Source organism: Alternaria viburni (genome assembly GCF_023758015.1).
Source record: "Alternaria viburni strain BMP 2772 chromosome Unknown scaffold_15, whole genome shotgun sequence".
NCBI classification, from domain to species: domain Eukaryota; kingdom Fungi; phylum Ascomycota; class Dothideomycetes; order Pleosporales; family Pleosporaceae; genus Alternaria; species Alternaria viburni.
The window spans coordinates 841,612-856,158 of record NW_026055784.1 but is presented as its reverse complement, the minus strand read 5'-3'; the positions used below and the strand labels follow the sequence as shown (position 1 = coordinate 856,158).

Below are 14,547 nucleotides of genomic sequence, written 5' to 3'. Positions count from 1 at the left end.
CAGCTAAGATGTTCACATTTGCATAGCCTCGATGCGACATTGAACTACCTTTGGGGCCATGTCAGCGTGGAATTAGTCGTGTGTGACTACCTAAGTATGCATTCGCAGCTCATATGTCGCCATACTTGCTGCGCTGGCCATCACACACTGCCTGTATGAATCTCCACGCAGGCATGCCGCTAAAAGCCACTATTCCTCCACGGGGATGACCTGGATCTGGCGACCGTTCTAAAGCGCTTGCGTTAACAATACTTCTCTTCTCGAGAGGCCCTGATCGGGTGGGTACATATGAATCTTGGAAGTTGTGAGTCGCTCGTTGCAATGGAGCGACCGTCCGAGAGAGACATTCAGTGACTTAGGTAGTCCGCCGTGCGGTACACACTATTCATGATGTGATACACGTCATCAATCATTTTCCCTTTTGCAAAATGATACCTCTTCGTTGTAGTGCCTTAAAATCCGTAGAAATGTCTCGCTTCTTTCTTGACAAGTACCTATAGTCTAATACGAAGCAGTGCTAGTAGCGAAATATCATCCTATTTCAGGTGTTGCAAGTACACTAGAGAGTAATGCTTGCATGTCAAGATCTGACGGAGCATAACGCCATCGGATCCATAATTCAGTAAGGCATTCAAGCACCAGAGGAAGCAGATATGGCAGTTTCGGCTGCACTCCATGACATGAGAACAGTGTATATATTAATGTACATTTGTATCAGCAGAGCGACTGTGTTGAACAGTACGCTAAAACATGGAAAGAAACCCCCACTGAAGTAAAGCCCATCGAGAAGCCCGCTCAATATCAGGCTCCCCCCGCCCGTTTTGCCTCCAGCTTGCGTTGGTGAGCAAAGTAAGTGGTCATCTGGAAAGTCTCCTCGGTTTTCTCCGGAAGGGGGAACCTGTCGTTCAATTCCTTCAATTCTGGTCTCTGTAATTCCCGCTGGACTATTATGCGTAAGTGGATGTCGTATGTGATCGTAGACTACTGGCTTACCGTTGTCGCTGCGCATAAATAGAATGAGGTCTGCATCAGGGTCTTCAGGCTCTTTCCATATAAATTCCGTCCTCCCAAACCAATGCGTATTGATATAGATTGGATGCAGCAAAAAATATCCGAAAAGAGTCCAATCCTCTATGCGAAATGCACGCTTTTTCATCGTGAAGATCGCATCGGCAATTTCTCGTTCTGTGGTGACCCCTTTACCGCTTCTCTTGCGACGTGTCGACTCGTCCCAGAACTCTGTACTATACTGTCCGATCCAGAAGTGAGCCGTCTCTGGATGCTTTGTTACGTTCGCGGCCATCCCCTTTTTCAACGCAGCCTTGATATTGCGGTCGCGCTGTTCGGATTCGATTTCACCTCCTAACAAATTGTGTACTTCACCTCGGTTAGTCCAGGATATCGGGTCAACCTAGGCATGCGCCAACACGAGAGATACTCACAGTCATTAGACATCCTGTGTTCTTCCTCCCATACTCCAAGAGAGTCGTGAAATTGGGGCTCCTTGCATTTTCTCATCATCTCTTGGTAGTCGCTCTCAGAACCTTCGATTTCAGGAATTTCAGGAATTTGATACGCCTCAATATTACCGACGCGTGTAAAGTCTGAACTGCAACAACGTTCAGCCGCCCCTTGGTCGATGGTATATGCTTTGTAGGGGTAGGTGAGGGCTATGTCCGTGTCTTTATAAAAGATCAAGAAGAAGTTCGCTTCCCTGGGCATTCTCCCATCAACGGGCCTGCTATCGTAGCTGAATTCTCCTTTGAGCCAGTCTTTCTTCAATCCAAATCTGACAGAGTTCCATTCGATTGTTGGATCCATGTTGAGGTGAGTATCGTAGCTATATGAAATTGGCAATTCGTGTATTGAAGCGCTGATTGCTAGCCTTTTATACCGCTGGATGCGTTTATGACACTTACCCATCTTGCAGTCATACTCGACAGCGTTCAAGACTCAAGTCATGCCTGAGGAGTCACAGATTGGTGTTGTATATGGGGCTGAACACAAACTTGGTCGACTTGCGCGATCTGTATCACCACACAGACTGCCAAAGGCTACGTGGACATCCATCATGGGAATGCACTACAAGTGACTCTCTCATAGATGAGGTCAGGTCTTGGCCTATTCCCAAGAGTGTACGATACGTTGGGTGATTGAGTGCGGCTGCCAGAGTCATATGCGAGAGTCAAGAGTTACAACGGTGTTGGATCGTCATGTTGGTGAGTCCGTGACGCCCCTGCAACGACCATATTGAGCAATAGACGGCAACGGCATCGTCGTGCACTGACATCGAGCCGTGTGTGCCGTTAAGACGGCGCAGCTGCGGCAGTGTATGAGTCGAGTGATTCATGACAGCGGCTTGATATGAGAGAGTGGCTCGGCGATGACTATGAGGATGCCATGGGTGCGATGCGACCACGAGAGGCGGAGATGTGGGAAGTGGTACTTGGGCGAAGAGTGAGTGCAGACAGCGGTGACGTAGACCAACACGAGCGTGTCGAGTGCTCGAAAACAAGATCTCCGTTCTGAATTGCGAAAGCGACAACTTCAACCCGTCCCCGAAAATGTTGAGAGCAACAGACAATGGCGTAGTGCTCTCTGCGCGCACTAGTTCCGCACTCCCCATCGCCTAATTCCGCGGCCCCAACAGCGGACCTTCTTCCCCGCATTAGCCGGCCTCACCCACATCAAGCCCGGGGAAGCCGCCATGGTCGAGAAACGGTAGATATATAGAATGTCCGGCTCTTGCTAGCAAAAGGCCACTATCGCGTCGTGGCCCATCACCAACCTTTGACCATCTCGTTGTTTTCGGCAAGCGCTACAAAGAGCCACTAGCGAACACCATGATCTCCACTATCCTCCCGCTGTTATCATCGCAGTTTGCAGATCATCCAGTTCGCACTTTGTTCGTTTTGTTGATACTGATTCCAGTATCTTACCTGGTTGGCAACGAATATGTGCGATATTCGCGGCGGATCAAGGGCTTTACTGGGCCGACGAACTGGCCTTTGGTTGGCAATATCCCGGATATCAAGTACAACGCGGCGGAGAAGTACCGGGAATGGAGCAAGACGTTTGGAGCTGTGTACCAAATACAGCTGGGAAACGAGCCGGTTATTGTCGTGAACAGCGCCGAGGCTGCGAGGAAGATCTTTGGTGGGAACAGCCAGGCACTGAGTTCAAGACCTGTTTTCTGGACGTTCCATAAGGTGAGCGGAGAGGAACGGAAATGTTGACATATATCTGATTGATGTTAGGTACTTTCAAACACTGCTGGTACGACCATCGGAACCTCTCCCTTTAACGATTCGCTCAAGCGGAGAAGAAAGGGCGCTGCTGCCGCGCTAAACAAGCCTTCGATTGCGACATACATCGACCACCTTGATCTCGAAACGAAAGAGTTTGTAAAAGATGGATTCGAGTCAGGACAGGCCGGTACCGTTGGGGTAAACCCAATGCCCATGATCGAGCGCCTCTCTCTTTCTCTTGCACTGACTCTCAACTGGGGAACGCGGATGAGCAGTCGTCACGACCCCATGTTCCATGAGATATGCGAAGTCGAAGCTGCCATCTCGAAGTTCCGCAGTACGACTGGAAACTTGCAAGACTACATTCCACTGCTGAGACTCAACCCGTTCAGTTCTGGCACAAAGTCTGCGAAAGAGCACCGGCGCCGAAGGGATGTGTATCTGACCAAGTTGAATCGCGAATTGGACGAGCGGATGGAGAAGGGCACCCACAAGACATGTATCCAGGCGAACATCATACAGGACAAAGAAGCCGCGCTGAACAAAGAAGAGTTGACGTCCATCAGTCTGACAATGTTGTCTGGCGGTCTAGACACAATTACGACCCTTGTGCAGTGGAGTGTCGCGTTGCTGGCTCAAAGACCAGACATCCAAGAAAAGGCCATCAGGGAGATCCGAAAGTTCTACTCGGAGGACGAGCCGCTCGCGGATGCGTATGACGACCAGAAGTGCGGATATATTGTCGCATTGGTCAGAGAGTGTCTGCGCTACTATACCGTACTACGTCTGGCGCTGCCCCGTGCGACAATCAAGGATATCATGTATGAGGGCAAGCTCATCCCAGCTGGTAGTACGATATATCTGAACGCATGGGCGTGCAATATGGGTAAGCCATTCTCAATCTTCTCCATCTACAGCAAGTTCAGCGATACTGACTACAACACAGATCCCGAAGTCTGGAGCGACCCAGACGAGTTCCGCCCAGAGCGCTGGCTCGAGCAGCCGGAAGCACCTTTGCACACATACGGGCTGGGTTACAGGATGTGCGCAGGCTCATTATTGGCCAATCGCGAGCTGTATCTCGTTTTCCTGCGCATGTTGAACAGCTTCGAGCTTGTATCGGAGTCGGAGGTAGACGTGCACCCTGTCCGGGGCAGCTCAGACCCTACCAGTCTGGTGACTATGTGCCGGCCTTATCAGATTCTTTTCAAGCCGCGGAACGAACAGGTACTGCGTGCGGCTCTGAAGGCGGCAGATGAGCGATTGGCTGAGCATGAGAAGGTGTGAGTAGTAGATGGATAGATTGGTCCGGCGTGGGCGTATTGATTAATCTAAATGGCTTTTGGCGTCCTGAAAGCTCGACAGCTGTGTTGCAGATCGGCGTGATGATCGTATGCAGCACGTTAATACGGATCGTCGAAGAAGCGATGACGTGGCAGCTCACGCGTGATTTTGGGACGAGTTGCAGTTGTGAGGGAAGCAGGAGAGGGTTCGCAGTAGCGTAGACGGCACGTGGCGGCAGCTGCAAGCGAGCGGGATGATGCGTTGCAGGGATGTGCTTTCCGAGAGGACAATGAATCGAGGTTATCGCAACTCCAGATGTCCTCTTCCATTGCCCCCGACACGCCTTTGAAGGGACATTACGCCACCCGTTATGTTGTTTTCATGATTTTAGGATTCGCGCATCCGTTTCTCTCGACTTGGGACCCTCCGCATCACCCCCATAGCTGAGGTCAGCAACCCGTCGCATGCTCACACAGCTTCCGCCGCCCGCACGTTGAATCGCACGCGACATTTACTCCGATATCGCCATGGATGAATGCTAGCGGAGAGATAGGCATTGTACAACGCGTGATTACAGCGAAGCTCCGTTGGCGGCGCCATGTATCGAAAGACGACGCTCCCAGGCGATGAAGAGCTGGGCAAGAAAGACGATGACCACCGATACAAACCCGCGCGACAGTCCAGCTGGTCAATGTGGAATCACACATTCCGCTGGCGACGGAGAAGAATACTACTCGCGATAGTAGCCTTATGCCTCTTGTACTACACCTTCCACGGCAGCTCGGACGACCTCGAAGCCCCGGTCGAACAGCGATATCGCGGACGGCCCATCTCATCGACGTATCAGAAGCCGGGCGCGACCGGCAACGACGACGAACCTTCGGGACCGCCCCCGGGCGTACAAAAACCTCGACGCGGGGATCCTATCCCGCGTACATACGATGGGCAGATACGCTTCTTCCGTCTCGCTAGCTCGCTGCGCTCGTCTGCTTCGGCGACGGGTGGCTACGAAAAGAAGAACAGGAATATACTATTTGCCATGTCGAATCTGAAGAGCGTCTCGACGCTTTTGCCGATGGTGTGCGACATGTCGCAATGGAACAGGAATCACGTACACGCGGTTTTTATGGGGAGGGAGGATATACCGATAGAAGATTTGCTAGAGATAAATGGGATAGATAAGGTCAAGTGTCCTGCCGTGTGGCATGATGCGCGACCGGATTATACAGAGTATGTACACTCGCCCAAGTACCAAAGGGATGTCGTGGTGGCAAGCACATGTCTAGACCACGTATATCATTTCAAAATAGCCCGGGCTAATCAAAATCTGCGTATAGGTACAGTACCGATGTACGCGCTGAGACGGCGGTGACGGGAGCCATGTCGCACATCAACAGTTTCCTGCATCCACAAGCAGTCGTTATCGACGACTCAATGTCTGAAGACGCATTCTTCGTGCGCGGCATGCGAAGTAAAACCGGTGCACTAAAGATGCCTCTTGTCGAAGTACCAAAGGACAGATTAGAGGACTTCGCCTGGGTCTCGCGACTTGACGCCGGCTCGCTCAAACACTGGCACGATCCCACTGTAGACATTCTGATTCAAGTCCCGTCAGGCTCATCCAGTGTCCTTCGACTGCTGGAGTCGATCAAAGATGCTGATTACAGCGGTCTGACACTGCCCCGCATCACAATTGAGCTACCAGCCGAGCTCGATGTATCGGTTAAGGAGCACATTGAAAGCTTCAAATGGCCCCCGAAAAGTGACAACCCAACAGCAGGAAGCGGCCTCAGCATCAGACGCCGCATCTCAATCCATCGTCATGACCAAGAGGAATCGGCGATACGTTTCTTGGAACTGTTCTACCCTGCAAGCACAGCTAACTCGCACGTGCTGCTGCTCTCACCGCAGGCTCAGCTATCGCCACAGTACTTTCACTTCGTCAAGTATGCGTTGTTGGAATACAAGTACTCTACTTACGGTGCAGAAGATAACGAAAAGCTCATGGGCATGAGCCTAGAGTTACCACCAACGCTCTTAGATGGCAAGACCAAGTTGGAGGCTCCTTCGACCAGCGACATGCACACGGATCGGTACAAGAAGTTGTATCCGGACGCTAAGAGCGTGCCTTACATGTGGCAGGCTCCGAACAGCCATGCGGCGTTGTTGTTGGGGGACAAATGGGCAGAGTGGCATTCCTTCCTTAGCAACCGTGTTGTGAAACATCAGCAGTCGGCCAAGTCAACATCTCGGGAAAAGCTGATTTCCGAGACCCTTCCGGCATGGACAGAGTACATGCTCGAGTTTATGCGCGCGCGCGGCTACTCGCTTCTATATCCTGCAGCGATGGATAATGCACTGGTCACCATCCACAACGAGCTGTATCACATCCCCGAAGAATTCTCCGCGACGTCATCTGAGGACGGGAAAGAAAGTCCAGCCGTACCAAAAGAGACAGATGCACCGTTCCTGCGCGCCGATACACCACCGAAGCCACCTCAAAACCCCGAACCGCCAGTCATCCCAGGCTCAGTGCCCCTCCACCAAGCGCTGCCCTTCAAAGGCGACCTCCCCGAGATACCTCACTTGCCCCACCTTCTCTATGACGGGAAACATATTGGTCCCGCAAACATATCTACCGTGGCGAAAGAATATGCCGACTTGTTCCGCACAGAGGTTGGAGGCTGCAAGATACCCAAAGGCAAGCATAAGAAGGTCGTTGCAGGTGAAGCGAGCGATTTGTTCTGCTTCGGAGACGAGGATGGTAGTGACTGGGTGGATGATGAGACGAGAGAGGTGGAGATGTTCAATGCGCCCATCGATGATGAGCTGGAGAAGTTGATTGAGGATGCGCTACCTGTGGCGACGTCGACGAGGGAGAGGACGATCACGAGACCTACAGCTGAAAGTGTAGAACCATGATGGGTCGAGCTCGAAATGTATCTTGTATAATACCACTTTCATCTGGTACTGATGTGAATGATCGATGTGTTATGTAATCATCTCGTGCTAGAGGCGCAGGGCCGTGGCTAGTGGCTCGGGTGGCGAGGAAGGTGCCAAGGTGGGGCGATGCCGTTTCGGTGATGACGCGGGCATGGATCTGATGGTCGGCCAAAATTTCCATGAGAGAGAAACTTCAACTGCGAGGCAACTCGACGTCCAGTTGATACCCCCGATTCACTGCATCGTCCCTTCCACTTGTCTTCTGGCGTTGAGCAGTCTGGTCTTTCTTTCTTTCTTATCTGTTTAATACCCATAGACTTGCACGCGCCACGCTCCTTCCCACGACATGCTCTCACGAGCGTTAGGGCGGAACATCCGCAGAAATGCCTACACGACGCCCTCGACGCTGTCGCAGCAATTGACGCTGCCATGGCTCTGCCCAGCGCTCTCCCGCAAGACTTCACACACACCACACGATGCGAGCCAACGGCAACGGCAGCGGCAACGGCCGACTTCACTGTCGTCACGGCACGAGACACGCTCCCTCGCCACGTCTGCGCAGATGCAACCCCCACCGCCCTCGGCCCTCCCCTTCGACCCGTTTGCGCTGTCGCTGGGACGCCAGTTCCAATCGCCCGAGCTGTCGCGGCTCCAGCCATGGGACGCCACAAATCCTCTCGTCGTGCGTGACACGTTAGCGGCATCCCCACCGATGCGTTCTGTCTACGGCCTCGGTGCCGACCCCATCGAGCTACACCAGAATCTCTACGCCTGTCTGCGGGTTGGCCGCCTGGACCGGGCTGCCAGCATCATCGCTCGCCTCGCCTCCGTCTTCAACCCCGAAGCTGCAGAGCTCTTGGACGCCAACAATGTCTATCTGCAGACGCTGCTCGAAAGCAACCAGATGGACCCAAGTGCCGAGGGCATGCAGAAAGTCCAAGATTGGTACAAGAACAACATGGTCGCCAAGGGCATCCAGCCCAATGCGCAGACTTTTGTTACCCTAATCCGGGCGGCTATGAGCTTCTTAGAAGAGGGCGCGCAGGAAAACGCAGTACGGGAATACATTGCAACCGCACGCAGACACGGCGACCATGTTCTCGACCAGATCAACGCCTCTCCCGAATTCTCCGACGAGGAGTGGGACTTATTGATCCGACTGCAACCAGAGTCGTTCAACGAACCCCCCTCGGTCGAGGAGGTCCAGGATCTCCACGTCGCCACTCCCTCCGGTCGCAAGAACCTCATAGACCACGGTCTGGTGTCCAATCCAGCACAGCCCATCAAACCCGTGAGGCAGAAGGGCATGGGTCTCGACTCGCTGAAGCAAGCCCTCACCATGTTCGACGACGGGTCAAGCGTTCCCTACCCTCACGATATGCCTGGGACCCAAGAAGACAAGGACAGGGCCTACGCATACGCACGACAACTGAAGATAGAACAAGATGGAGTAGAAGCTGCTGTTGAGAGATGGAAACAAGAAGATGAGAAGATGCAAGAGATTGGCATATATGGCGTTATGAACTCCAAACCCATACAGGCCATCATGTACGGCTGGTACTTGGCCCTCGTACCGCTGTTCAAGCAGCGCATTGCAAACGTCAAGGACACCTTGTCCGATCCCGAAAAGGTCAAGACGCGTGATGAAGCCCTTTCCTACGGTGTTTGGTTGGAGAGATGCAGGCCTGAAAAGTTGGCCGCAATCACAGTTGCTCGCGCTACTCAGGCTGCAGTAAAGGGCAAAGACGAAGACAACTCCGCCTACAAAGTCGCCGCTCTGTCTGTTTCCATCGGTACTGACGTCCAAGACTACCTCAACGCCGAGTCACAAACAAGACGTGATGCTTTCCTCCGCAAGCAGCGCAAGCAGACCAGGATGAATTTGGTTGAGAAACTTTCCAAAGAGACTAAAGATACCGAAGGGGCTTCTTCTACACCAGCACCTCCGAAAATGAGCTATCAAATCGAAAAGGCCGACATACCACTATCCGTACGAACCCGGATTGGGGCTCTCTGTCTAGAGCTTTTGCTTCAAAGCGCAACCCTCACTGTGACCGCAAACGACCCCAGAACTGGCAAGACGCTGTCCCGTAATATGGCCGCCTTCCATCATGCAGTCGGATATCATCAAGGCAAAAAGCTCGGCTTACTCGTACCTCACCATGAGCTCGTTACCAAGTTACGAACCGATTCTGTGCATGCCATCCATTCAGTCAGGCTACCAATGGTAGTAGAACCCAAACCATGGTCCAGTTTTGAAGATGGGGGGTACTACACCATCCCGCAGAAGGTAGTTCGCCAGAAGGCTGGTGATAGCGCACAGCGTGCTTATGCCAAGTCAGCCATCGAAAACGGTGACATGAACAAAGTCATGGCTGGTCTGGACGTGCTCGGTCGTGTACCTTGGCAGATCAATACTCCTGTCTTCGAAGTCATGGCTCAGGCGTGGAATTCTGGCGAGAGTATTGGATCTCTTGTAGGAGAAGACTCTGTTACTAACCTCAAACGTCCCAAAGAACCTTCTGGAGATGCCACATTACAGGAACGGGCGAAGTGGGGCAGGGCTCTGAAGGAATATGAGAACAGCGTGGGTGGTCTGCATTCGCAGCGGTGTTTCCAAAACTTCCAGCTAGAGACGGCACGAGCATACGTGAACGAAAAGCAGATATTCTTCCCGCACAGCGTCGACTTCCGAGGTCGTGCCTATCCAATCCCGCCTATCCTCAATCACATCGGATCCGACATCTCGAGAGGACTCCTCAAGTTTGCGAATGGTAAAGAGCTCGGTACTGTCGGCTTACAGTGGCTCAAGATCCATCTAGCCAACCTTTACGGCTACGACAAGGCTAGTCTGCGAGAACGTGAACAGTTCACCATGGATAATCTGGAAGAGATCTACGACTCTGCGACAAATCCTCTGGGCGGCAGACGGTGGTGGACCCAGGCGGAAGACCCATGGCAATGCTTGTCTTGCTGCATGGAGCTGAAGAACGCCCATGATCTGCCTGATCCGACTCGTTTTGTTTCACAATTACCTGTTCATCAGGATGGAACATGTAACGGACTTCAACATTACGCAGCGCTCGGTGGTGACTACGCCGGTGCTCGTCAGGTCAATCTTGAGCCTTCCGACAGACCACAGGATATTTACACTGGTGTTGCTGAATTTGTCAAAGAAATGGTCGCAAAAGACGCCGAGAAAGGTCTAGCACAAGCTTGCTTCATCAACGGTCACATCACACGCAAAGTCGTGAAGCGAACAGTCATGACCAATGTTTATGGAGTTACCTTCATGGGAGCGAAGCAGCAGGTGCAAGACGAGCTACGCAACTTGTTTCCTAACTTCGAGCCCACAAAGCAGGTTTCTTCGCTCGGAAGCGTCGCGTTGTACATTGCCTACAAAATCTTTGACGCCTTGGGCAAAATCTTCAACGGTGCTCAAGAAATCCAATACTGGCTTGGCGAATGTGGCGAGCGCATAACGACATCGATCACTGCTGAGCAGATCAAACGGATCAAAGACCGCTTCGATGGCGCAGACCCTTCTGGAGCACTATATGATCCGAAATTTAAGGCGCCACAAAAGGTCTCTGCAGGTCAACTAAAGCAACTCAACAAGGCTATGGAGAGTTTTACGACTAGCATCATCTGGACCACCCCCCTAAAGATGCCCATTGTGCAGCCCTACAGGAAAGATGGGTTCCAAAAGATCAAGACCAAGATCCAAGACATTACAGTCGCCAAGAAGTCTCAGCAGGATGAAGTCGACAAACGCAAACAACTTCAAGCGTTTCCGCCCAACTTCATCCACTCTCTCGATGCGAGCCACATGTTGCTCTCGGCATTGAAGGCTAGCGAGATGGGTCTTGACTTCGCCGCCGTACACGACAGTTTCTGGACACACGCTTCCGACATCCCCAATCTCAATGTCATCCTCCGCGATGCCTTTGTACGAATGCATACTGAAGACATCGTCGACCGTCTCGCTGCAGAGTTTACTGCGCGTTATGCAGGTGCTATGTACCGTGCCACCCTTCATATCGGCGCGGACGTTAGTCGGAAGATTACCCTGTGGAGACATGAGCGCCGTCAAGCCAAGGGCATTCTTTCGAAAGCTAACGGCTCACGGCACGGAGATGCTTCATTCGAGGAAGTTGCGCTCGAGGCTAAGCGGCAAGAGCTTCTAAACAGTCAAGATCCCGAGAAGAGGAAGCAAGGTGAAGAGATGGTCACGCCCACCAGCATCTGGCTTGAAAATCAGGATCCTAAGGCACTCCACTCGTACAGGCTCAGTCTTCTTGGGGAGACCAAAGATAAGAAGTCAGCCGACAGGGAAACACAGGTCAAGGACGAGGCCTTGGGCGAAGAAGAGGACGCTGTCACTACCACCGAATCCACGATGGACATTGTGGAAGAGGACGCCGAAGACCTTGCCAAAGACCCCCAAGGCGGCCGTTATGCGACAAAGAAGAAATCCGCATCCCGTGTCGCATACGATCAAGGCACGATTCAAGTATGGATCCCGCTCAGCTTCCCGCCCGTTCCGCAAAAGGGCGGCTGGGACGTATCTCGTCTCCGCGAATCCAAGTACTTCTTCTCATGACTAAGTCCTGCGCTTCGGGGCGACGCCGAACGCGACTTCTTCGCACCAGGACATTACATGCCCCTCGTTGCGACGGAACAGATCCGCAACATCGTTTCGAAACAGAGAATCGAATCGATGGAGGAATGCGGTTGGCATGTCAAGATTAAACCCCTGACGTGGTGGAGGGCGAGTCAGCCTGGTAGCGGGACCAGGCTGGGGCGCATGAGGAAGGAGGGTGAGAAGAGAGGGAGGAAGAAGGCGCATGTCTGAATTGACGTTGTCGTAGTCTTCATGGATTTTTGAATGGAATATTTGCATCGCATGGTGTTTTTGGCATTGTTGGACACGGGGACAATCTTTGTTGTATATACCTGCTGTACCAAGGGAAGCGATACCCTATTTTATGTATTATGAGCATGATGAGCACCACGCTTACGACGCTTGTCTTATCGAATACCACCGTTCTGATATACATTTCTCGACCTGTGCGACGCCAATGTGTCTCAGGTTTAAGAATCAACAGAATCTGTTCTTAGGAGGCTCATGATCAGCACGTGATGTGTTACTACTACTGCGTCTGTTCCAGTCCGTACTGGCCTCAATTTCTTGTATTTAGGGTCTGTTGATGCTCGCTGATAAGAGCATCGTTCCATCCCGTGTTGCTTCGGTTGTAAGAGCCGTGATTAAGACTTTACCCTGTTTCTTTAATCCATGACAAAGCAGTAGCAGCAGGTGTGGCGATAATTTCCAAGACAGTTGGGAGGCTGATAAAGTTGTAGGAAGCTCTCTTAAAAGATAACAATATAGAAGGTTTTTCGGTATACGCCGTGTTCGCAAATACTAAAGGTCTTGAGATACTGCGACACCGAATAGTAGTCCTGACCTCAATAATTAAGTATTTTTTAGAGTTGTTGCTCGAATCGGAAGCGAGTTGTTGATTCGCTGATCGATTGTTTAGAAGCACGTCATCTGGAGTGATGGGCAGGCGCGCTTTGCCGGGCGCGGTTGCCGCCGCGGAATGACGAACGCGTCGTTGGGATAATAAACCGCCCCCTACCTAACTATCCTATCGTGTCTTTATCTCAGCGTTATCTCTATTGCCTGTACGCCTTCTTTGCGCTACCGTTATCCTATAGTACTACAATAACCTAGAGAAGACAAAGTCTTTAAGAATATTTTAATGCACCTTATTAATTTCGCTAGAGGCTAGTCTAGTTAATAGTTACTACCTTGCTACTTTTAGCTACGCTACCTAACTTATACTAGCTACGTAATCTATCTTTAATAAGCGCTTACTAACTTATTATATATAAAGACTTACTAACACCTTTTTTAGTTTTTTTTAGATATTAGTAAGTTACTTTAGATATTATTCTTCTACTAAAGTAAGAAAAATTAGTATAATAACTTTTATATATAGTATAGTAATTATATTTAACTTAGCTTATTACTTAAGCTTTTATAATATAGTAATAACTTTTATACTACTATCTACTATAAAATAAGTATTATAAAATATACCTCTAGATACTTCTTAAGAGTATAGTATATAATTATACTAGTATAGATTAAAATAAGCTCTTAGAAGCTTTACTACTTAAGAAAGCTTTCTAAGTAAGCTTATAATATAATAATTTATTTTTTATTTATTTCTATACTTCTAAATATAATAGTTATAAGCCTAGTACTTTAAAAAGATAATATAGTTCTATATTTATATACTTAAGATATAAGGTATTTAATAAAGTATAGTAATACTAATCTTATTACTAATCTTTATACTTTTATAAAAGTACTACTTTATTACTTATAATAAGTAACTTTATAATAATTTTTATAAAAGCTTTTATACTTACTAACTTAGTATATTAGCTTAAGTAGTTTACTTAGTTTAAATTCTATACTTTAAGTAAAGAAATTTAGACTAATATTAACTCTAATACTAAAATAGCTACTTTTATTTAGATAAGTATTCTAACTACTTTAAAGCTAGTAGTAATTATATAAAATACTTTAGTTAATAAGCTCTACGCTAATAAGTATAACTTATCTATTATAAAGTATAAAATATAAGTAATAGAATAGTAGTTAAAGAGTACTTATATTAAGTATTTTTAGAACTAGATTAATTAGACTATTAGTTTAAAGCTTCTAGCTTTTACTATACTTTCTATTTTTATAAAAAAAAAAGCTATATTATAAATACTTATTAAATATTTTAAGTTTATACTTTCTCTAGAAAAAAACTATACTAAGAATTTTATATACTTATAGTATAGAGTATATTTCTAAAAAGTGTAATAAGAATATATTAATACTAAGTACTAGTAATAGAAATATTTTTATATTCTAGTTTAAGCTAAAGTATATAAACTTACTAAAGTTAATAATATACTTACTATCTAGAACTATTTAGAAGTAATTAGCGTTAGACTTACTCTAGAATAAAAGCGCTTTATATAGTAAAACTTTATTAAAGCTTTTACT

At 49.1% G+C, this 14,547-nt stretch overlaps 3 protein-coding genes across 3 annotated transcripts; all 3 read left to right on the top strand.

The window, feature by feature from the left end:
- Positions 1 to 2,843: 2,843 nt before the first annotated feature.
- On the top strand, positions 2,844 to 4,535 carry J4E79_007298 (uncharacterized protein; the record flags this gene model as incomplete). Its single annotated transcript, XM_049356165.1, has 2 exons — positions 2,844 to 3,209; positions 3,258 to 4,535. 2 exons carry the CDS (start codon positions 2,844 to 2,846, stop codon positions 4,533 to 4,535), a joined length of 1,644 nt encoding a protein of 547 aa, XP_049209619.1.
- A 595-nt stretch (positions 4,536 to 5,130) lies between these two features.
- J4E79_007297 (uncharacterized protein) lies at positions 5,131 to 7,454 on the top strand (the record flags this gene model as incomplete). The annotated part of the gene is made up of 2 exons (XM_049356164.1): positions 5,131 to 5,762; positions 5,876 to 7,454. The coding sequence occupies 2 exons, from the start codon at positions 5,131 to 5,133 to the stop codon at positions 7,452 to 7,454; spliced, it is 2,211 nt and encodes a 736-aa protein (XP_049209618.1).
- A 367-nt stretch (positions 7,455 to 7,821) lies between these two features.
- J4E79_007296 (uncharacterized protein) lies at positions 7,822 to 12,078 on the top strand (the record flags this gene model as incomplete). The annotated part of the gene is made up of 1 exon (XM_049356163.1): positions 7,822 to 12,078. One exon carries the CDS (start codon positions 7,822 to 7,824, stop codon positions 12,076 to 12,078), a length of 4,257 nt encoding a protein of 1,418 aa, XP_049209617.1.
- Between the last annotated feature and the right edge of the window lie 2,469 nt (positions 12,079 to 14,547).